Source organism: Amborella trichopoda, chromosome 9 (assembly GCF_054954075.1).
Source record: "Amborella trichopoda isolate Santa Cruz 75 chromosome 9, AtrichopodaSantaCruz75HAP2 v2.0, whole genome shotgun sequence".
NCBI lineage: Eukaryota > Viridiplantae > Streptophyta > Magnoliopsida > Amborellales > Amborellaceae > Amborella > Amborella trichopoda.
In genome coordinates, this window is record NC_142344.1 from 43,300,952 (window position 1) to 43,325,468 (window position 24,517).

The following is a 24,517-nucleotide window of genomic DNA, read 5'->3' on the forward strand; positions in this document are numbered from 1 at the left end:
TTTTCAGCTACAAAACAATTGCTGAAAACACATGGTCACCTTCAAGAAATACAGAGACAGGGGCCCTCTATTTTTCTCATTATCTTTAGAGATAAATTATAGATGCTTGAACCCTCGCTAGCTATCAACGCACAATAAAAAATCAATACATAATGTCCTTGAGATAATATCCTTGAATTGGAATTGCATGGAAAATAACAGTTGTTTACATTACCAAAAGAACCCTTTTGTTACTTTCAACTACAACATTTTCCCTAAAAGGAGAATAAGTTGAATTCCATGATGGAATAATTATATTAGTAAAAAGGCAACCCTTAGTAAAAAAAACAATTCCAAGTCAGAAAGTATCACATGTTTCTAATGAGGAATATCAAAATAAACAAGATGAGTGCAAGCAAGCCACATTTATTATACACAAAAAATACAAAAATTGTTGCAAACGCCCAAAGGCACCGAGTAAAAATTGATGCATGCACCTTATGGCAACGAGTATTGCATCATACCCAACACTTGTTTCTTGATTGAGCATGACACGTTCTTCTGATTCTTGTACTGGATTCCACTGTCGTGTATTGCGATATCTTAAATTGACATTTTTCACGGCAACAATATATTCATCACACCATTGGAAAAACCACATATGAGATATCTATAGTACAGCCTGTTCCGGTTATTTTGGCTTCTTAATGCCATCTTAGCACAATCTATACTGCACCTTGGGCATCGTCGAGTTGTATATCCTCGATTACTTATAGAATCAGATGACATTGTTAGGGCCTACAATAATCGTATCAGTACCACACTCTGAAGGTCTAAATAAGTACGGATTTCAAACACATCATAGCATTCATTGCAAATATGTCAATAATAATCTTAACAATAGCCACGACAACAACAACAATCATCACCACCTCTATCATGAAGCCTAGAACACTCCACAGAGCAACATTAATTCCACCATGTTTGAACCATTAACAAACCAATATTCTTGATGATTGAAAGGAAACAAACCTAACCAACAAAAAGCAATCACTAATCAAAGCAACATTAATAGATGCCACCCGAGTTTTAATTTTTTCTTTTTGCCAAATTATGACTTCACATAGCAACATCAATTCCACCCAGTTTGAACCATTAACAAACTAAAAGCTTCATGATTGAAAGGAAACAAACCTAATGGAAAAAAATCAATCACTTAACATAGCAACATCAATGGATGCCATTCGAGTATTTCAAAAAAAAAATTCTCCAATTTATGACTTCACAGAGCACCATTAGTTCCATCCAGTTTGAACCATTAACAGACCAAAAAGCTTCATGATTGAAAGGAAATAAACCTAATGAAAAAAATTCAAACACATAATAGAGCAACATCAATGGATGCCATTCGAGTATTTAAAAAAAAAAAATCTCCAAGTTATGACTTCAGAGAGCAACATCAGTTCCACCCTGTTTGAACCATTAATAGACCAAAAAGCATCATGATTGTAAGGAAACAAACCTAATGAAAAAAATCAATCACTTAACATAACAACATCAACAGATGCCATTCGAGTATTTTAAAAAAAAATTCTCCAAATTATAACTTCACAGAGCAACATCAAATCTAGCCTGTATGAACCACTAACATACCCAAAAGCTTCGTGATTGAAAGGAAACAAACCTAATGAAAAAAAATCAATCATTTAATAGAGCAACATTGGATGCCATTGGAGTATTTAAAAAAGAAAAATTTTCCAAATTATAACTTCACAGTGCAACATCAGTTCCACCCTATTTGAACCATTAACAAACCAAAAAGCTTCATGATTGAAAGGAAACAAACCTAATGAAAAAAAATCAATCACTTAACAGAGCAACATCAATGGATTCCATTGGAGTATTTTAAAAAAAAAAATTCTTCAAATTATGACTTCACAGAGCAACATCAGTTCTATCCTGTTTGAACCATTAACAAACCAAAACGCTTCATGATTGAAAGGAAACAAACCTAATGAAAAAAAATCAATCACTTAGCATAACAACATTAATGGATGCCATTCGAGTATTTTTTAAAAAAAATTCTCCAAATTATGACTTCACGGAGCAACATCATTTCTACCCTGTTTGAACCATTAACAGACAAAAAAGCATCATAATTGAATGGAAACAAACCTAATGAAAAAAAATCAATCACTTAATAGAGCAATATCAAATGCCGTTGGAGTATTTAAAAAAGAAAATTCTCCAAATTTTGACTTCACAGCAAAATGGTGTCCCATTTTCTTATGAGAAGGAATTTTCACCAGAATCACAGTAATCCAAAAACTATAACGAGGCTAAGATATCTCATGCCAACAAGTAATAATAATAATAATAAATACTACTAAATATGAGATATAACAAATATGTTTCAAGGAATCAAATCAATTCTTTTTTTTATTTTTCATTTGAAAGCCACAAACATGAAGATGCGAATCGCATCTTAAATCAACCCAAATTTGCTTCTTTTCACTCTTACAATAGGTTAGATAAAAAATTTAGAAAACATAACATTCCGAAAAAGCCCTAATTTGAAGGCCACTGATATAATAACAAAGCTCTTCTGTGAATTGAAAAAAAAAAAGGCCCTAATTTGAAAGCCACTGATACAAAGCTCTTCTATGAAGTAAAAAAAAAAAAAAAGCCCTAATTTGAAAGCATTATAAGCATCGAAGCTTGAAGCATAATCTATACCTTTGTTGTGCTATCTGGAGAGAGATAGAGGAACACCCTCCAATCGTTGTCTCGTTGCCCTTGTGATGGAGATAGAGAGGCTTGCCTCGTTCAGCTTGCCGGTCATTGATGCTCGCAGGGCTGGTTTTTTGAGAAGAGCAGGAGAGAGAGAGAGAGAGAATGTTGCTTGTTGTCTTGCTGGTTGCTGCTACTTGCAGGGCTGGTTCTTTGTAGCTTTCAAACAGGCTGAAGCAAAAGAGGGTTTCGCAGGGGAGAAAGAGAGAGAGAGAGAGAGAGAGAGGGAGAGTCTGGATTCTACCTCAAATGAGCGTTTCGCAGGAGAGAGAGAGGGAAAGATGTTTTCCTATTTTCGCAGACGAGAGAGGGAGAGAGGTTTCGTGAGCAAAAGAGAGAGGTTTCGCAAGGCTACTTGTAGGTCGAACGACTTTGTTTCAGACACCTTGGTTTTAAATTTTGAATACCCAAAATCTACGCGAGTCGTCCATTTAAGTTGACTAAATCTGAGCCGTTTGGCTCACAAAAAATCTATGCGCGAACCGGTTCACCTAAGAATTTTCTATATATATATATATATATATATATATATATATATATATATATATATATATATATATATAGGGATAATCTAAATTTCACAACCCTTCAAGATAGAGAGAGTTGTCAAGGGTGGATTTATTAATTTTGTTTAGAGAGAGTTGTCAAGGGTGGATTTATTAATTTTGTTATCTATTTTTAAAATTTTTGAAAAAATTTTGTAAATATCACTCGACGACAAAAGGTACTTTTGTTATCTCTATAAGGGGTAAAATCAAAATTTTAACTAAAAGACAAAGGCACTCTATAAATAAAGTTTCAAGACATTAATTTCCAAGATGTTATTGTATTATTGTAAAAATTCCAAATTTGTTCTTGCTTAATGGTTAAATTATCTATTGAAATAAATTTTTAATAAAAAATAATCATTGTTTTGATAAATACACCCATCACAACCCTTTCTAAGTTGAACCTTTGTATTTTGAGGGGCTGTTAATTCTAAACAAACCCATATAAATATATAAATATATATATATATATATATATATATATATATATATATATATATATATATATATATATATATATATATATATATATATATATATACAAAAATGAACAGTGATTTTTCCTACTTTCATTACCGTCCAAAATTTATTGCATGATCACGTTTATTTAATAGTGTTAAATTTTTCTTCTTTTTTTCTACAAATCGAAATGACCTGAAATTTGGTGTGTGTGTTCATAAAATATAGGAAATTCTACAAAAAATATCAACAAAATATTTTACATGAAAATAATTTACCAAAATATCATCGAAATGTTTCGGGGGTATTTTGATCAATTTATTTTTTGTGAATTATTTTTTTATATTTGTGTCTTACTAAGTTGTATACACATTCCAAATTTTAGATTATTTCGATTTGTAGAAAAAAATAACAAATGAAATACTACCGGACAATCATGATCGTTCGATAAACTTTGGACGGTAATGAGGGTAGGCAAAATCACTGTTTATTTTCGCCTATAGGCGTTGGAATGAATTTGTCGTATATATATATATATATATATATATATATATATATATATATATATATATATATATATATATATATATATATATATCAAAATCGCCACTTTGTGGCCCAAAGTACTATAAAGAGACAGAGAGAGACAGAGAGATGGATGCCAAGGAGAGAGAGAGAGAGAGAGAGAGAGAGAGAGAGAGAGAGGTGAAAACTGGGAAAAAAAAAAAAAGATCGATCAATCTGCCTTTAAATTACTGCAAAGAGATGGAGAGTAATTTCTTTAGAGTCTCTGGTTTTGAAGGCAGGGCTTCTGTTACATTAGTTTATCCAGCTTTTATTTGGGTTGGTTTTTGGGAGATTTGGTTTTTGGGTGGAGTATGTAATGTAGGGGAATGCTAATTTATATAGAGAGAAAGGGGTCTAGAAGGTTATGTGAGTTTTGTTAGATAGAGAGAAAATAAGAAAGAGAAAAAGAGGAGTAGAGAGAAGGTGGGGTGACTGCAATGTAAAATAGAGGTAGAGAGAGACGAGTATTGATGAGAGAGATCTGAATATTGAAGAGAGAGAGAGATAGGGGTATTGGGGAAGATGAATATTGAAGAGAGAGATATGGGAGTTTGGAGACTGGAGTGTACTAACGGTTGATGAGAGAGACAATGGGGGCATGGAAGGGCATCAAAGCTATTGATTTTATTTATGGATGAGAGATGATTGTTGTGCCATGAAGACTTGGGATAATTATCCCACATCGGGAAATCTTAATAACGTGAAGTTCTATAAAAGGAAACCCCTCATGATCAATGCACGTGTTCATGGAAGGAGGCCACTTAATGCTCGGGGTCCACTTGTATAAAAAAATCTTTTCGACCTATGATGGCGTCAGAACGGTACCGACATGTGAGGTGTCCGAACTCATAATAGCGATTCATTTCAAATCATGACATCATCATAGGTGATTCACTCCGAATCATGACGACATGTGAAGTGTCCAAACTCATAATAGCGATTCATTTCGAGTCATGATGAAATGAATCATGATGTCATCATGACGATTCACTGTAGAAAAATGCTTGAATCCTTTTTTATTAGTGGATTCGGTACGATTTGAACAATACCCGATCCAGATCGCCTCGACGATTTTGTAAATACGAGTGGCAAGTATCTTTTGATTGAATATCGACATGTGAGGTGTCCGAACTCATAATAGCGATTCATTTCGAATCATGACATCATCATAGGCGATTCACTCCGAATCATGATGACATGTGACGTGTCCAAACTCATAATAGCGATTCATTTCGAATCATGATGTCATCATGGCGATTCACTCATGAATCATGACGATTCACGTAGAAAAATGCTCGAATCCTGTTTTATTAGTGGATCCAGGATGATCCAAACGATACTTGATCTGGATCGCCTCGACGATTTTTTAAACACGAGTGGCAAGTGTCTTTTAATTGAATACCGACATGTGAGGTGTCCGAACTCATAATAGCGATTCATTTCGAATCATGACATCATCATAGCGATTCACTCCAAATCATGACGACATGTGAGGTGTCCAAACTCATAATAGCGATTCATTTCGAATCATGACATCATCATAGCAATTCACTCATGAATCGTGACGATTCACTGTAGAAAAATGCCCGAATCTTGTTTTATTAGTAGATCCGAGATGATCTAAACGATACCCAATCCGGATAGCCACGACGATTTTTTAAACACGAGTGGCAGGTGTCTTTTAATTGAATAGGTGTGACTCTTAGCGGTAGAATACCTATTTGAGAAAATTATGTACGAACTATATTCGTGGGGGGTCAATTACAAAATGGGAACATGTTCCCAAATTACGGGCGACATCCTTCTTTTCGTCATTTTTTTTTTCAAGTTACTCCTGTCCGATAAGCCGAACAATAGACAATTGAGTTTTTTGCTTTTAAACGAAAAGGAAGTGTCCGGGGTTCGAAACGCCGGACCGCATTTTTAAGTTTTTTTAAGGTTAAAGTTTGCTGTCATATCTTCTTTCTCTCTCTCTCTCTAAACTTCCAAACTCCACTTCGTTCCCCTCTTTTTCTCTTTCACCATCAAAACTCAAAAGCACATCCACCTCCCCCATTCTCGTCTCTCTTTCTCTCTCTCTCTCTCTCTCTCTCTCTCTCTCTCGCTCTCTCTCTCTCTCGCTGCAACTCCGCTTAGCCACCACCATCTTTAAGGAGATGAAAGTGTCAAACTTACGATAGCTTGCTTGTTAGGAGATGAAGGTTTGGATGGAGGGGCCGTTGCTTCCATTCTCTAAATTCACAGATTTCTTCACAGTGGAAGGCCCCCATTTCTGGTGAGTACTGAGTTTCCACAATTTCTTCACAGTTTCCATTCTCTAGGAAATCTCTCTAGGAATGCATCGCTCCCTGTATCTCCTTGCTCTTTACAATTTCTCTATTTTCTATGGATTTCTCTGATCTCTCTATTCTCTAGTTTATGTTCTCTCTCTAGAATTGTTCTGGTTCCTCTCTCTATCAATCTATCGCTTTGTCTGAAGCCTTTTGCCCCTCTCTCTGTCCATCCAATTTCTTTGCCGTTTTCTCTCCCATTTGCTCTGTTTTCTGATCTCTCTCTCCATGAAACAGCCGCACGACCTGGGACAACGATCTATCCTATGAATCAGCAAACAGTTACTTCTCTCTCTCGTGAAGCGCTCACATGAATCAGTAGAAGTTTCAGTGACCAAATCTGCCCATATGATTGATCACTTATATGAGAAAGTCCCTCTCCATATGAATTGCACCAAAAAAAAATCAGGTTTCCAATGAGTATCAGAAACAGCGAACCCTAGCTTCCTACCCTGTAAATCCTTGAACCCCTAGTTTTCTCTTTGCTCAAACTCTAATTTAGGTTTTTGAAATCGGCCTCTAAGGAACCAAATACTTGTTTTCTCGACAGGACAGGACAAATTACAAAAGCAAGTCGGAGGGTCGAGTTTTGTGGTCCATTGTGCCCCTGTGGACCATTGTGTTTATTTGATCTGCTCTTAAAGGACCATACTATTTACTTATACCACCTCAGCTTGTTATTGTTGGTGTCAATAATTCTTATTCTATTTTGTTCATAATGAAAAAATATCTTATCTCTGTGATTTGTAAGCTATCTGTCATTGCCCAATGCTTTACCCATTGCTTTAGGAAACCATTACTGTCATGCTCCCCTCTAATGTCAGACCCTTGGTGAGCCAGATCTGAAACCCGCCTCTAAATCCACATCTGAAAATGGCATCTGAAAACGGCCGATCTACACCGTCTGTAAAACAGCTACCTAGTCGTGTTTCTACTCTCTATCAAGTTATGTTTCGACTTTGTGACATGTCTCTCTACCAAGTCGTGTTTCAACTCTCTGGTCTGTTTTGGATTTAATTGTTCTCAACTCCGAATCTAAGGTCCAATTGTGGTTGTTGATCTACTGCTGATTTCTGTTGGCTCTTCCAAGTACCTCATGTTTGATGATCGAATTTCTCAATCTTGGTCAATGATCAAGTTTTATGTTACTAGATCATGTTTAATAATTGAGTTTTCTGTTACTCCATCATATTAGATGATGGAGTTTTTCGTTACTCCATCCTGTGTGATGATCGAGTGTTTTTTCGTTACTCGATCCTGTAAGTTTCAGAGGCTTGTTGATTTGTTGTTATGCGAGACTGCTTTATTCGAAGCATCGGTTTCTGAGGACAGCTACAGTTACTCGAGCTTCTTTTATTCTTGCTTTGTCTAAGATCTGCTTTCAGATATCCCAACTCAAATTGCTCTTTCTTAACGTTTCTTGAGTTTGAGGGAGAATGTGGAAAATTATAGAACCTGCAGTTATTTTTTGGTACAATATTTACCTTCATTTTATGAGTACCCATAGTAGCCAGGTGGTTCATTACATAAGTTATTTTATTTAGTAGTACACAACTTTGTAACCCTATTAATTGGGGCTCTTATTCACATCTGCGGTAAGCTGAATAATACATCTTCCATGGGGGATTAAGACCCAAAGGTACAGAAATACAGTTTCTAATAATTATAACATTACAAATAAACTACTTCAAAAGTAAGAAGTCCAATATTAAGAGGGAAAGCAATTAGATTTATGTGAACTTCTAAGATGAAAACTTAGAAAGCAAATAAAAAGTTATACACAACATCTTAAAGTGAATCTGAATTTTATCATGCTTCACATTTGTTATTTCATGACAAATCAATTATTTCAAAGGTATATATATATATATATATATATATATATATATATATATATATATATATATATATATATATATATATATATATATACAATTAGATTTATATGAATTTTTTAGATGAAAAATTAAAAACCAAATAAAAGAATTACAAAGCAACATACCAAAGTGAATCTGAATTTTGTCACACTTTACATAAGGGTGAAAACACCTACATAGGCATAATGCATCAATAAAATTTGATCAGGAATTGATACATAAAAATAATAAAGTAAATTTTAAATAAGAATATCTTACTAAATAACCAAAAATTAGTTATAAAATAATATTATTAAATTATGTAAAAAGGCAATAACAGTGTCAGAGAATGTTAATATCTAAAAAATTCTCATTTCTTAAACAAATCTCTATCTCTCTATAGTCCCTCTCTCTACCCCCTCCACTCTTTTTTGCCCTCTCTCTCTCTCACACCGCCTCCTTTCCCTCTCCCTCTCACACCCTCTCTCTTGCCCCCTCCTTTCTCTCTTTCACCCTCCTCTCTCTCTCCCTCCCTCTCCCTACCTCTCTCTCTTCTACCCCTCTTTCACACCCTCCACCCCTCTCTCTCTCTCTCTCTCTGCCGAATATAATATGAAATATTTTAGGAAGGGATGGGATAAAAATAATTCTTCGATATATATATATATATATATGGCGATACTATAAAATACCTATAGGTAAAAATGAACAATGATTTCGCCTATCTTTATCACCGTCTAAAGTTCATCACACAGTCACAATTGTCCGGTAGTATTTTTTTTTTTTTACAAATCGAAATGAACTGAAATTTGGAACGTGTATACATCAAAAATAGGCGAATCTACGAAAAATATAAAAAAATATATATTTTACATGAAAAAAATTGATTAGAATACCCTCAAAAAGTTTTGGTGGTATTTTGGTCAAAAAAATTTCTCCAATTATTTTTTTTATATTTTTATTAGGTGCTCCTCACTAAGATGTAGAAGCGCTCTAATTTTAGATTATTTTGGTTTGTAGGAAAAAAAATGAAAAGTGAAATACTACCTGACAATCGTGACCGTACGATGAACTTTAGATGATGAAGAGGGCAGGCAGAATCCCTATATATATATATATATATATATATATATATATATATAATTTCTATAAAACAAATCCTACTAAAATATTTGTTTCCAACAATCTAGTATTAGGAGATTCTCTCTTTCTCTACTCTTCAAAGACTTCCATGAAAATCTCTCATCTCTCTTAAATATCTCATTTTCTCTTTTGTGCGTACTCTCCCTCTACTCGAAATCTCTCTTGTGTGCACACTCTCTCCTTCTGAACTTAAGATATGTAGACAATCTCTCTCTTTAATTAAGATACAGGATAAGGTGGAGATATGGAAAAATTATTAAGGTCTCTCTCTATTATGGCTATTCATTCTCTCTCTCCCTAAAGTTAGGAATGTATCATACAATCTCTATAGAATTAGAGCCCCCTTTTTATTTTCACGATACGTGTCCACCTCTTAACTCTCGCTTAATAATGTAGCATAAATAGCAAGAAAAGGTAGAAAGAGTTGGCTTGTAGAAGATTTCTTTGATCACAATGTGCATGTAGAGTTGAGTAACTAAGGAGATTATATCTTAGGTTATCTATCGAGATGTTCATAATGAACTTTGTACTTCTATGCTCTACTTTGCATCAATATCCTTCCAATGTCTCGGGATGACCCACATAACGTATGCGATAGTTGATGGTTCCTTTTAAACATCTTAATACTCAAGAGATTGCTTCTCAATACTCTTTATCAGGGCAACTTGTATATTTACTAAGTTTTCACACTGAATATGCAATATTAGGCCTCATGTTATTCATTGCATATTTGAAACAGCCAATCGTCATAGCATATTCTATTTGATATATGAATCTCCCTTCATTTTTATTTAACTTTGTGCAAGGATCTATTAATGTGGAGACTGGCGTGAATGCTGCAAGAGTGATCTAGCTAAGTATATATAGTTAAAAAATTTATTGTTTTCTATTCTTTATACCGAGTAAAACACTTACAAGTGTGCAAAAGACAGATTTAATTTATAAATAAAATCCTAAAACAATATAGGATCATTATTTGCATGCTATAAAAAGCTTCTTCTTGTTTTTCAATTATATCAAGACACAATACATTGAAATGAATCAAGAAAGATAGAACTATAAAATACCATAATACCTTGCCACGGATAACATCAAAGGACTTGTTACACCCCACTCCATATCTCTAACACCAATGCTACATGTGATCTAGATCGTTTCATTTTATCTTACAACTGTAAAGCCAAGGCAACCCCTAATCTAAAACATGAGAGCATAACCAATGTTGTTTTCCATTAGATAGGTCACCATCTTCTATAACCTAGCCCTTTTATTACGTTTGGGCGTGCCACCCCTTATGCCTGTCTTTGGGCATGGCACCCCGTAAACCTTAACTAGAGAGGGAAAAAAGAAATGAGAGAAAGAGAGAGAGAAAAGAGAAAAGGGTGTCCAGCTCAGAGAGAGAGGGAGAGAGAGAGAAAAAGAAAGAGGGGATGCATAGGCCACCCCTTTTAAGAGGTATTTAATTGCAAACTAGGGTTTCAGGCGTCTAGGGTTTACTATCTTATAGAGACTTCATTTCATTTCTCCCTCTATCACGCTACCCAAAAGTCTTTGTCTCTCTTACTAGAGACATATACTCTCTCCCCCAAAATGCACTCTCTCTTTCTCTTTTCTCTCTCTCTCTCTCTCTCTCTCTCTCCTCCTCCCCCCCCCCCCCCCCCCCGCCCTTTCGGAATATGTCCCCTCTTTTCTTGTTTATGTTGCCTTTTTAAAGGCATTTTTCATGCATATGTAGTACTCTCTTGATTTACTTGCTCGCCAACTTACTTAGTATGAGTAAGGCTAAGTCTGAAGCCCGAGTGGAATATTTAATTCTTGACCATAAATGTTATAAATTTTTGATAATTTGCTTTTTCGTGAGAAAATCCGTCATGTTTGAGTTGAACACTTTCTTGCTTTAATTGATTTTTTATCTACGAAAATTCAAGCTCAATATGAAGAGTTAACTCATTTGTACCAACACCTTGGTGCATATTTCATTATCTTTACCTTCCTCAATCAAAACCTCAGGTTGGGTCATATCAATCTCTTCTTTTAGGTTACCATGCAAAAATATAGTTTTCATATCTAATTGTTTTAACTCTAAATAAAAAATAACAGTCATAACCAAAACAACTCTAATAGTGGACATGCACACTATAAGAGAGAAAATCTCATCAAAATCAATACTTGGTTTCTAAACATAACCGTTTACAACCAATCGAGCTATGTACCTTTCAGCAGCAGCATCATGAACTTTCTGCTTCTTGAAGACCTATTTCTGCTTCATCGACCTCTTACGAATTATCTCTATTGACCGGCTTCATCGACCTCACATACCTCATGATAAGTAACTAGCTCACCCTTCTTTGTGAGGCAAGCCTCACATGAGCCGTTTTAGATCTATCAGATCTTCAAACCTTCAAACAACACTATATATTTCAATCATCTATCTCCATCTTCAGGTAATTCCTGGCTTATCTCTTGGGTCAAAGTAAGATTTTTATGTAGATACATATTTGTCTAGAGTGGTTACTCCTAAATCACCCTCCTCATTTTCCTTAAAATCTCTCTGGTCTCATTCATACTCATTCCTCCCCCCTCTCACATGTATCACTCCTTAAATATCTCTTTCTTGATCTAGTACCTAAAATCTCTTTTTCTTTCTCTTTTATAAAGGCATCTCAATACCTGTTGAATGGTGATAGAAATGACCTAGCATATATTTGTCTTTTACCATTTATTTAGGAGCTTGTTTGTCACTAAACTAAGTGACTTGTATAAAAGCTAAAAATAATTTTTTTGTGGCACGATTCTTTCTTTTGGGTTTGCTATGTTCTCTCTCTAGAAAGGGGTTAAGGATCTTTTGGTTATATATGAAAAGGAAAGATGTGAAGAATGATTTCTTATCCATTTTTAGTGAGAAATTGCATGAGCTTGCATTGCTTGCATCCTTGGATCATCTAAAGTGAAACACAAGGTAAATCGTAGCTTTTGGGTAATTTCAATAAGGTATTATGGTGATGAACTTTATCGATTTTCTCCATTGAGGTAACATTGTATTCCCTTGTAAATATCTCTTTGATAGTGGAATTACTTACCGGCTTGCCGTGAATGTAGCTCAGGGTGAACTACGTTAAATTCATGTTATGGTTTGTCTCTCTAATTTTCTCTCGTGATGATGTTTCTATCTCTAATTTATTTTTCTTAAATTATTGTACACGATCCTTGAACTTATTATTGAATTATCGATTTTACATATTCGGTATTGAGTGTGTGATATTCGAAGATCCGCTAAATTAGGGTTTTAGGTATTCGAATCTCCAATCATACATTTTCATATGTCACATGTATCTTTATTTTGTTATTTTAAAATCTCTTCGCCCTCCCCCCCCCCCCCCCCCCCCCCCTCTGCCTGCTCCCTCTCTCCTTTTTTGATAAACCTAACTAGCTTACTCAATAACTAACCTATTGAATATCTCTTCTTCGTCATATATGACATTTCATAATTATGAATCATAAAACAAATAATATTCTTATCATAATTTATCATAAATAAATTATTATACTACTTCTTTTTTATTTGAACAATATTAATTATAGTTTCATTAATTTTAATGATTATAATTACATACCATTTTTAAAATTCTATTCAAATTTTATTGATTTGGAAGTTACATAATTCTTTTTATAATTGGTTCTACTAAGACAATATTATGAACCAGTAATATATTAAATTATCCAAATTCAATTTTTACTCTAATAATTGTTAGTATTTGTAATTATTATGATATTAAAAATCAAAGTAGCTATAAATATTATAAAAAATATAATGTTAATATTTTAACGATCATTTCAATAATTACAAAAATAATTGGAATCTAATGAATATTTTATACTCAAAGAAGTATAATTATGTAATTATATAATAATAATACAATGATATTATAATTTTAGGTACATAATTACCATTGAACAAGTTTATATTATTTGTTAATTTATTTTATGCACATTAAACATAGTTATAGTCAAGTTAATTAGATATACAATAATGTTCTCTTTATGTTCTTAATTTTCTATATCTATTTTTTTATGTATTATTAAAAACTATCATATGAGCAATATATAAATTTGGCTAATTTATTGAATTTCTCATTTACTAGGTTATATCTGATAACATGTGTGTATGTGAGTCTGTAACCTTTTAATAAAACTTACAAAGTAGGCGTATCTTACTGGTTGTAATTTAAAAGAAAGATATCCTATTTTATATTTATGTTGAATTCAATCCTTTTTGTTTATTGTTTTATTGTTTTTTTTATTTCTACTAAACTACCCTTGTTCAAAACTTCGAGTTCCAAACCAATCTTTTATACTTTCTAAAAGGAAATAGTAATCTAGAAGTTCATGCTCGAAATTCATTTTTTTGAGGGAAACCTAGGTTTGAAACGGGATGATCCTAATTTCACCAAAAAAAATTAGAAAAAAGAAGGGAAATTTACTAATGGACCAAGTTTTTTTACCGATATAACTGTATGACCAAAAAAAATATATCTTTATTTCTTGGAATGACCACCTATCATTTCTTTTTATTTTTTTTTGTCAAGTTTGTCCCCCTTTATTTATAGCCTCAAAACTTGTTTTGTTCCTCTTCCTTCTCGCCTTCTCTCTGTCCTCTCTCTTCTCCTTTCAAAAACCTGTCTCTCTCTCCTATCTCGGGCATCTCTCTCTAAGCCCTACACCCCATTAACCTGCAGATTTCACTCTCTCTCTTATAGATTTGGGGTTTGTTAGGGGAAATAGAATTGGGTTTTTTTTTTGGAAAAAAGAGAATTTAGAGAGAGCTTGCATACAGATTCTAGAGAGAAAGAAGAATAGAGAGAGAGAGCGTGTTGAAATGGGGTGGTTATATTTGGTGATGATAGGAGAATTTAGAGACACTTTTCTGCAACTAGTCCTCACCAACCTTTTTGTATTCTCTCTCTTCAATAGCTTTGCACTGCCCTCTGTTGTTAAGAGAAGAATCGATTCAGAAACAGTGAGCGCAAGGAGAGAGAGAGAGAGAGGAAAATCAAGTGTTGCTGCCAAATGGGAACAGACAGTGGGTTGGAAGAAGCCCTCTCATTCTCCAAATGTACGCTCAAATCCTCAATCAAACCCTCTCTCCCCACCTGTGATATCTTGACTCGTCAAAGAAATGGAGAATTTAGACAGAAAATGGATTACGGATTCTAGAGAGAGAGAAGAGCAATCTAATAACGGTGCGGTTTTTATAAGGTTGCAACCTAAACAAACCAATTGAAGCGCATCTTAAAATTTAATTATAACATGTAATTTTGTTGTAAAAAATACTAAAAAATACTTAGTATTATCTTAAAATCTATTTTCATACCTAATTAAAAAATTTTAAATTTCAAAAATGATTAAAATCAAGTAGATATATAAATATATGAAAATCTTGAAAATGGACGGTCTAGATAATGTGTTGCAAGATGCACTATTTTCAAGACTCAAAATTTTTTTTTTTCATATTCTTATATCTCGATGTCGAGATGATCGATTAGAGGGTTTTTTCAACATTAAAACAACATTTTCGATAGATTTTTAATATGCATATGCATTCTACATTTTAAGGTTGTAACCTTATATAAACTTTTTCCATCTAATAATTTTATTTTATCGAGAAAAAAAAATTCAAAGAGAAATAGAAGAGAGAGGAGAAAGAAAAAGATCAGTCTACGTTTTCGAGGGTAAATAAAGCAATCAAATTCGAAGAAAAATAGAAGAGAGAGGAGAAAGAAAAAGATCATAGTAAGTTTTTGAGGGTAAATAAAGCAGAAATATTGGAGTGGGGGCAAATTAGGTAAAAAAGAAAAAAAAAATTATGTATGCATCATTCTATATAATATTAAGCTATTTTTGGGTCATACCATTATAATGGTTAAAAAATCCGAACCATAAGTAAATTTTTCAAAAAAGAATTTGTGTGCTAGGCCAAAAGTTGTCCTTCCTAAACGTGGTTAGGAATTTCTTATTGTCCCCTCTTATTACATGCACAAACACTCCGATGGATTGTTTTCACTATTTTAAGTAAGGGAAAGGTTTCTATACTTCTCCTATAGCATAGAAGATCTATGCTTCCCTTATCATCAAGCCGTCCAATTTTGATCAAGAGAGTCACTCACCATTTGATCTTAGATCCGACGTCTCAAAGTATTTTATTTTTAATTTTTTGTGTACATATTGTATTAAATTTGAAATTTGGTATGTCGCATCTTCTCATTGGGACGCACCTATATAAAATATTAAAAATAATTTTTTGATAAAATATAATTACCAAAATACCTTTCGAAACTTATAGGGGTATTTTGGTCATTTTATCTTATTTAAAAATTTTTTATTTTTTTTTTGCTAGTGCGAGTTTAATAGAGGATTGGAGGTCCAAAATTTGGTGCCAAAATAGTTTGTAGAAAAAAATTTTAAAAAAAATAATAGAAAAATGTGACATTGTGATTGGAGCGATCTCGGCGCTCCATTCAAAATGGAGGGGTAGATAAAAGAAAGTATATATGAGAAGCGTAAAAAGCTTGCCCTTTAAGTAATACCCATAATTTAATATGGTAATGAAATTCTTGTTGTACATCGAGAATGAACTTGCTATTTAACACCATATACCCGACTTAAGGTGCATGTGTGGGTTGAACCCCAGCTTTGTAGTAGGTGAGAAGCTTATCACGAGTAGGAAAACTCTCCTTGACAACATCAACACTTAAAATATCTTTGATCCATGAACTTAAACGTGGCATGATTTCGGCATCCAAGAATATTACTCCTGTAATTTCTTCCATGATTCCAACCCACAAAGCAATACTACTTGCTACTATGTCCAAGTATCCGACAGCCTCTCCATCAAAAAAATTTCCTTTGAGAGCTCTTTCTAGGGTTTTCAGGTTTTCTTGGGCTTCTTTTATGGTCTTCTCTCTCTCTTCCCCTTGAGCATGAATAGCCATACGTATAATTGCCCAACACTATTACTAGAAGAAAATATTGTCAGATAAATCTCAATGGAGGAAGAAAATATTAGGTCTATAATTTGCATTGGGCTGGAGTCGGGCAGGGTCTGGGCAGGGCCATCCTTGGCCTAGACCGGTCATAGTCCCCATAGGCCTGGCCCAAGCCTGGCACGGCCCTAACCATGCCAAAGAGGCCTTGGCCCAGACCCTCCCTAGCCCTAGCCCTATCGGGGTTGGCTGGAACGGGTCGGGGTAAAATAAAATAAAAACAATGAAAGAAAAATAAAGAAAAAGGGGACCAGGCTGGCCTTGGAGCTGGCCCTGTCCGGCTGTACCCTCAGGCTGTGGTCGCTCGGCTTTGGGTACAGATGTCAATTTTTAGACTCGGCTGAGCACTCATGGCCCAGATGAGTTTTTTTTTTTTTTTTCTTTCCAGCCCAAGGCAAGAAAAAAAAAAAAAATTTGTAAAAATTTATTTAAAATTTTTAAGATGATTTAGGAACTTTTCCTATCACAGGATCCAATATGTACACAATATATGGACTCTTTAAGAATCTGGTAGCCTAGAAGAGCGAGGGAAGATGCTCTAATGGGTCAAATTTTATCTTATCTTTCATGAAATTAGCCCAAAAACTAGCTTGGGCCCTCTCGTATGGATCTTCGGGCAAGAGGGTATTTCCCGGCCATGTTTCAACTATGTATTCTAAGATCACCATTGATTCTGGCACCGCATTATCGCCATGAATAAGCACAGGGACCTTCTTGTGCACAGGGTTGGATTCTAAGAGAAGAGGGCTCTTATTTTTGAGGTCTTCCTCTATGTATTCATACTCAATTCCCTTTAGTTTGAGGGCGAGATGAACCCTGCAAACAAAGGGTCTTCTCCACGTTCCCAACAACCTCACCCTCTGTTCGCTTGTTGCCATAGCTGTGTTTTAGTTTACTAAAATGATTACCCATCTCTATGCCCCTCTTTCGTTCATATACCTGTAGACAACTCGTTTGTCCTTTTACTTGAAGTCTCTCTCCTAGAAGGTGCTTTTCTTTTTTTCCTTCCTCCTCTGTTTACGGTTGCCTTAAAATTTTGGTGCACTGAACTGTGTTTAGCACAAAATTGGTTTGGGGTCTTTGTGCCTGCTGATATTTAGAACTTAATATGTTGTTCTTTTGGTGACATTAGGGCTTACTATGTCATTGCTGACCTAGCTCTCATCCAAAGTATTCCGCTTCTCTCTCATTTTATTAATGTTTAGTAACTTGAGATTATCTGTTATGAAATTATTTATTATTGTTATTTTTCTAGATTTCCTGTGGTCTAATATTTGATTGATCTTTTATTTTAATTTTTTTATTTTCTTAAACTATCTGTTCGGGAAGCTAGAGGATAGTTTTGGGTCGGTCCAATGTTTGAAACATTGGATTACCTCGGTATTAAAAAAAAAAAAAAACACCTCAAAGGCAAGTTCGGTAGTCTGAACATCCGACCCCTATGCATTCTAAAACAGGCTCGAGGTAGGTTCGATGTTTGCACTATTAATGCACAAGGTAGGTCTGAGACTAACCTCTGGGTTTCAAAAAAAGGCCTTGAAGGAAGTTCAATAGTGCGAACGTCGGATATAACCCTCAGCTTTCCAAAAAATGTAGATGGTCAGTCCGATGCTCGCATTTGGGCTTCAAAAAATAACCCGGAGACCACCTTTAGGGCAGTATGTTGTTTCAAATATTAGACTTATCCAAAGCTTCTCTCTGGCCTCTAGGGCCACTCTAGAGCTTGACAAAATAAAAAAAAGAATTAAAATAAAATGAAAGTATGACCTTTGTGCAAATTATGAGAAACATTGAATTGTAATAATTTTAGCGGAAAATTTTGGTAGTTGTCGCTTGCTTTTCGACGAAGATATAAATGCAAACGAAAATTTCGAGGCATGGTGTAGAAAATAATAATGTAACTGACAAAGGAAAGAGGTAGGAAAGAGAGAAACAACAAAACAACGATCAAGAGTAAGATTCAGCCCTTAAACTGGTGGTATTGTGGGCCGCACGAAAATTCAGCTTTCAAGAATACAATTATATCTTTGACCACCTGAATCACGCCAAATTTCGCGCCTCACTTGGTAAGTTTTCTTAAAGACCAAGGAAACCCCATCTTAGGGCCGGCCTTGATTGGGCTAAAAAGAGGCCTGACGTAAGCCCTGCCTTAGCCCAATTCAGACCTGGCCGAGCCAAATAAAATCAAAACAACAATTAAAAACAAAAAACTAAAAAAAAAACAGCCAAGTGGGCCTTGGCTCGGCTCTCCCTTGGTTGTGCTTACCCAGGCTAGGCCTGGGGTCGGGCCACAAAACCGTCCTGGCCCACGGGCCACCAAATGTGACCTGAGCCCAAGGTTTTTATAACGGGGCTGATCGGGCTGGGGTGGGCCACCCGGCCCATTCCCTTACCACCCCTAATTCATTTATATTTTTAAGTATCAAGAGAGAGATAGAAAGGGGGTTAAATACGAAGAACCTAGCAGTTTCTAGATAAGTTGAAAATTTGAACTAGAAGTTAAAATTGACCAGCGAAAAGTATAAATATGATAGCAGGAGGAAGAAAGCAACTGCACAACGACCCGGCAAACAAATGGTGCATAAATAGGCGATAAGAGAAAAGTGGTATCGATAACAATCAAACGGTGCATAAATAAGAGAAAAGGAGTAGTATCGCACTTGTTTACTATCTAAATGGAAGGGCAAAAAGTAAGGTTGCTGGGAGCATGGGGTAGTCCCTTTGTTCACAGAGTTGAACTGGCCCTCAAACTCAAGGGAATTGAGTATGAGTTCATTGAAGAAGATCTCAAAAACAAGAGCCCCCTTCTCTTGGAGTCTAACCCTGTTCACAAGAAGATCCCTGTGCTCATTCATGGCAATAATCCCGTGTCCGAATCAACGGTGATTTTGGAATACATAGATGAAACATGGCCTGAAATTCCCATTTTGCCAAAGGATCCATATGAGAGGGCCCAAGCTCGTTTCTGGGCTAAGTTCATCGATGATAAGGTAAGGCCTCAGACTCTTTCATTTTACAAATGTCTAGGTCTAAACTCTTTCAAGAAGGAGTACCCAAGAGTTGTGTGTGCAACTCCGGACATTTAGAAAAACTTCAAAAAAGAGAAAATTTATAAAAAATAAATATATGTTTTATAAAACTTTTCTTACGTGGTTTAGATGTATTTGGCAAAGATTGGTGAGTGTTTTTCTTTTTTTTTTGTTATAATTACAATTTCTATATTTTTTGAACTTTTTCAAAAAGTCTCAAAACTGTAAATTGGTTTTTTTAAAATGTATGTTTTCTCTTCTTTTTTAACCTCCTTTAATTTTTTCAAAATATTTTATGTTGAAATTTACTTTTAATACATATTTTTAATTTTCTCAAATTTTCTTAATATAGTTTAAAGTTTTTAGGGTTCAGTCATGAGGACTCGGCAAAGTGACTCGCCTCTGGTTTGGACTTGTCGATTAGATCAATTCCATGCACTCCTCTTTAGGCATGTATATAGGTTGTGTAGGTCATGATTTACCTCAACCAAGACCCATCAGAAAGAAAATAGAAATAGGAGAATAAAGAAACACAAAATTCGAGCCATTTTTTATTGCAAGACAAACCAAGAGCTTAATTCTGGGTTTTCAAATAGTAAATTATGCTTCATTTTGATCATTGCGACAATTAAAAGACGTAAATGTTTGATGAGTTTTTAAACTTTGAGAAATAGTCGTATGAGTAATTGTTGCAAGTGGCATATACAGTTTGGCTCCTTCGGGGATTTTTCAAGCCATCCAATTTGATATCTCATGGCTAAGAGCAATTATAACCTCCATGTAATAAAGATAAACGGTCTTGTATATACATTCCTTTCTAGGCCAATATAATCTCTTTGTTTCTCCTCAACTATGACTGTAACATCCATTTGGTTTTGTTCAAATGCTTTAATTTACTAGGCCAGCACAAAAATCTTTCTATTTTTCTTGTAAACTACATGAGAACGTCATATATCTCTTTTTTGCACACAGTGCCTGCCTGTCTCTTGGATAGCTTTCACTACGCAAGGGGGACAACAAGAGAAGGCTCTCAAGGAGGCCCAAGAGTGCATAAAAACCCTAGAAGCAGCCCTAAAGGCGAAGTTTTTCGGCGGAGAAACAATCGATTACGTCGACGTTGTCGGAAATTTTTTAGGCTATTGGATGAGAATATTAGGGGAAGCTGCAGGTATTCAGTATTACGATGCTGAGAAAGCACCAGTCTTCCATTCATGGATAGAAGAATTCACGAGCGTTGATGTTGTAAAGGAAAGCCTTCCAACTCATGATAAGCTTCTTGCTTACTTTAAAGGTCATCTTGAGGCCTTACACTCTACCTCAACTTCCTCCTAATCAAGGCCACCGGTTTTTACTTAATTGTTGTTTGCCGTCAAAATGTATTGAGTAAAATATGAGACTTGGGTGTTTCGGCATGAATTGCTTTCATGCTCTATATCTACTATTTCATTCCTTTGTTGAGTTATAAATGAGATGTCCATCATTAAATTTCTCATGCCTGAGGGACGTCCTTACGGGATGGGTTGGCCAGAGTTTTTTTTTATTCATCGCTCATCTTTTAAAAACATTTTTTTAGCTATTGGTTATAATGAATAGTATAAGCTACTAGCTTCAAACCGTCAGATCTTTCATTGTGTGATTCAAAATTCATATCACTATTTTAATTTAATTTTAATTTTAATTTTTTTTTTTATATTATCGTACACCATATAAAAATATAAAACAATTATTTTCAATAATTTAAAATAAACAAATACTCATACCATTTTTTGGGGTATTTTCCTCATTTTATATTTTAAGAAATACTTTTTATATATTTTTTATTGTGCGCCCTATTTTTAGTACGTGTATCCAAAATTTCAATACAAATAGATTTTTAGAAAAAACGTCAAAATTCAAATAGTGATATGAATTTTGAACCACCCGATCAAGATCTAATGGCTAAGACTCAATAGCTTATACTATTCATTATAGCTAGTAACTTAGGAAATCGTTTTCTATATATATATAGAAAGGATCTCGCCAACTCACATCTACAGTGGCTTAGATTTAATATGGTCTAATATGACAGTCACGACCTTATTTTATACTTGACTTTTCATTTTTTTTCTACACATCTAAATCACTTGAAATTTTAAAAGTACATTCTACATATCAAGGCGCACCTAAAAAAAATAAAAATAAAAAATCACAAACTATAAGTTAACCAAAATATCCCCAAAAAGTTTTAGGAGTATTTTGATCAATTTATTGTTTTATATTTTCAATAATAGACCCTCAAAATTTCAAGTAATTTGAAAATAAAAATTCAAATGAGGTTATGACCATTGGATTTAGCCTAGATTTAATCTGGGCCGTTGCCAGAGTTGTAGTTGTCAGCTTGTATATATATATAAAGGAGAAGTCTTCCCAACGCTTATAGGTGAAAATGAATAACGATTTCGCTTATGTTCATCACCATCTAAAGTTCATTGCACGGTCACGATTATTCGGTAGTGTTTCAATTTTCATTTTTTTTTTATAAATCGAAATGGCCTAAAATTTTGAGCATATGTACATCTTAATGAGACACAGCTAACAAATGTACGAAAAAAAAAAATTTGTAAAATATAAATTGATAAAAATACCCCTATAAATTTTCAAGGTTATTTTGATCAATTTATATTTTACAAATTATTTTTATATATATTTTTATTAAATTCTCCTATTTTTTATGAACTGGCGCTCCAAATTTTAGATCATTTTGATTAGAAGAAAAAAAATGAAAATTGAAACACTATCGAACAACTGTTATTATACGATGAACTTTTAACGCTGATAAGCATAGACGAAATCACTGTTCATTTTTTTTTTTTATAAATCGAAGTGGCCTAAAATTCGGAAACTCTTAAAAAAGTTGGGAGGAAAGAGGGGGAAGGGGAGGGGGAGAGAGAGAGAGATTGAGCTCTTAAAACTCTAGATCTGAAGCATCCAAAAAACTATCGAACTGGCCATTTGTTAAACAATGAGATATAGATATTAAGAGCTCGAAGTCATTTTCGTAGTTTTTGAAATCAATCATAGTTGAAGCAAAGGACATCCCTAAAATTTGAGCCTTTAAAATTCCCTCTTATATGGGTTTTTTATGGTCGCACACCACAGTAGAAATAAGCACCACTTTTTTTGGGTAAATAGAAATAAGCACCATTACATATACTAAGTTATATTAAATTTCATTTGGAAGAATATTAGCTAAGGCTTGATCATTGATCTAATCCTAATAACCTGAGCTACATATCTTAGATCATGGGCTTTTTCATGTGATGTCAAGAGCAAGTTTTTAATTATGTAGTATGGAGCATTAACACCAAGGATAAACAGTTACCTTCATAAGATGTTCAAGTTTACCTTCCTGCAACATTATCAAAAAAGCAACCAATTATTATAAAAATAAAAATACAAACATTTGGCAATATTGGGTTTATCTGACATTTCAAAAACAAAAAATCCAGATTGAATTTAAGCTAGATCCAATAGTCCCAGCTTCACTTCGTATTTGAATTTTTATTTTTTCTTTTACAAATCTAAATCACTTTAAATTTTGAATGTCTATTCTTTAAAAATAAGATAATCCAATAAAAATATAAAAAAATAATATGAAAATATAAATTAACCAAAATACCCTCAAATTTTTCAAAGTTATTTTGATCAATTTGTATTTTATAAATTATTTTTTAATAATTTTAATAGATGTATGAGAGAGAGATGACATATTCTTTCTTACAAGGACACGTGATTCCACAGGAGAAAATTAGGTCAAATTATAGACCACACCTTAAGCGGCGTCTCTGTTTGTCTTTTTGGATCCACTTTAGAATCATCGAGTACTTGCACACTCACTACGAGAAAAAATTCTACTTGGCGTTTCTTTTTATTTGAAATGTTGGTATCCCCTTGAGAATTGCCAGAGTATTATTTAAGGAAAATTGTTGGATTTGAATGTTTCATTACCTAAAACTTAATTGTTCAAAAATTGGATAGTCCATATTCAATCTTGTTTTTTTCAAGTAGATAAAGAGTGTACTTCATTTCATTACTTTCATTTTTATTTTTTAAGATTGCTCATTAGTTGTATGAGGTCACATGCCGAAATTTTGCTGTTTTAAAAATATGCCACGTGGATTTTACAAAAGGACCAAATGGACAATATGCTCTGGTGAAAGCACGAACAATTTCGCTTCATTTTAAAAAAATTGCTTTGAAGTTCTCAAATATCTAGACTGGACCATCCAAAATTAAATGGTATCTACTCAATGTTTAGATGTTGATATGGAAGTGCCCCTTTTTCTGATTAGTCACTAAGTTGAGAAGGATTTTACACGAGGGAGTAAATAGAATAATATGCTCCTAGGGCTGAGAATTTACCCCGTTCGGATCCAAGACTCAAAATTCAGATCCTATCCAGATCCAAGTATGGATCCAAAATTTGGATCCGATATTCAAATCATATCCAAAATCTAGATCCAAATAGTAATTCTGATCGGATCCAAACAGAGGCGATCCCGACCCGGATCAGATCCAATATTTTAGGATAATATATATTACATATACATAAATGTTACAATTTATATATTTATAATATATAATTATTTTAGTTTTATAATTATATTTTAACTTCAAAAAATACAAGATTAGAAATGATTCAGATCCAAATTTGAATCAAAATCCAACATATAATTTTGGATCTAGATTCAGATCCGAATATTCTAGATCCGACAAGAACCGGATCCGAACATATTT

The 24,517-nt window shown here is 34.0% G+C and overlaps 2 protein-coding genes and 2 long non-coding RNA genes across 4 annotated transcripts; 2 read left to right on the forward strand and 2 right to left on the reverse strand.

Annotated features, from left to right (window-relative positions):
- Window positions 1–158: 158 nt before the first annotated feature.
- LOC110007687 (uncharacterized) lies at window positions 159–3,276 on the reverse strand. The gene is made up of 2 exons (XR_002281760.2): window positions 2,716–3,276; window positions 159–777 (listed from the first exon to the last, which is right to left on the reverse strand). It is a non-coding gene; the product is annotated as an uncharacterized LOC110007687 (long non-coding RNA).
- Window positions 3,277–6,363: 3,087 nt separating this feature from the next.
- Window positions 6,364–7,854, forward strand: LOC148780536 (uncharacterized). Its single transcript, XR_016041691.1, has 3 exons — window positions 6,364–6,618; window positions 6,911–7,127; window positions 7,224–7,854. It is a non-coding gene; the product is annotated as an uncharacterized LOC148780536 (long non-coding RNA).
- An 8,391-nt stretch (window positions 7,855–16,245) lies between these two features.
- LOC18438987 (putative glutathione S-transferase) lies at window positions 16,246–17,684 on the reverse strand. Its single transcript, XM_088847811.1, has 2 exons — window positions 17,237–17,684; window positions 16,246–16,679 (listed from the first exon to the last, which is right to left on the reverse strand). Exons 1-2 carry the CDS (start codon window positions 17,588–17,590, stop codon window positions 16,332–16,334), a joined length of 702 nt encoding a protein of 233 aa, XP_088703937.1. The 5' UTR covers window positions 17,591–17,684; the 3' UTR covers window positions 16,246–16,331.
- Window positions 17,685–19,337: 1,653 nt separating this feature from the next.
- Window positions 19,338–21,231, forward strand: LOC18438989 (putative glutathione S-transferase). Its single transcript, XM_006849163.4, has 2 exons — window positions 19,338–19,702; window positions 20,714–21,231. The coding sequence occupies exons 1-2, from the start codon at window positions 19,388–19,390 to the stop codon at window positions 21,071–21,073; spliced, it is 675 nt and encodes a 224-aa protein (XP_006849226.1). The 5' UTR covers window positions 19,338–19,387; the 3' UTR covers window positions 21,074–21,231.
- Window positions 21,232–24,517: the final 3,286 nt, after the last annotated feature.

Bases quoted from the DNA above. Each gene is read 5' to 3' on its own strand.
- LOC18438989 (XM_006849163.4), top strand. From the start codon at position 19,388: ATGGAAGGGCAAAAAGTAAGGTTGCTGGGAGCATGGGGTAGTCCCTTT. The intron at 19,703-20,713 runs GTAAGGCCTCAG...TTTTGCACACAG, and splicing joins CTAAGTTCATCGATGATAAG to TGCCTGCCTGTCTCTTGGAT.
- LOC18438987 (XM_088847811.1), bottom strand. From the start codon at position 17,590: ATGGCAACAAGCGAACAGAGGGTGAGGTTGTTGGGAACGTGGAGAAGA. The intron at 16,680-17,236 runs CTCTTCTAGGCT...TTCTAGTAATAG, and splicing joins CATTAGAGCATCTTCCCTCG to TGTTGGGCAATTATACGTAT.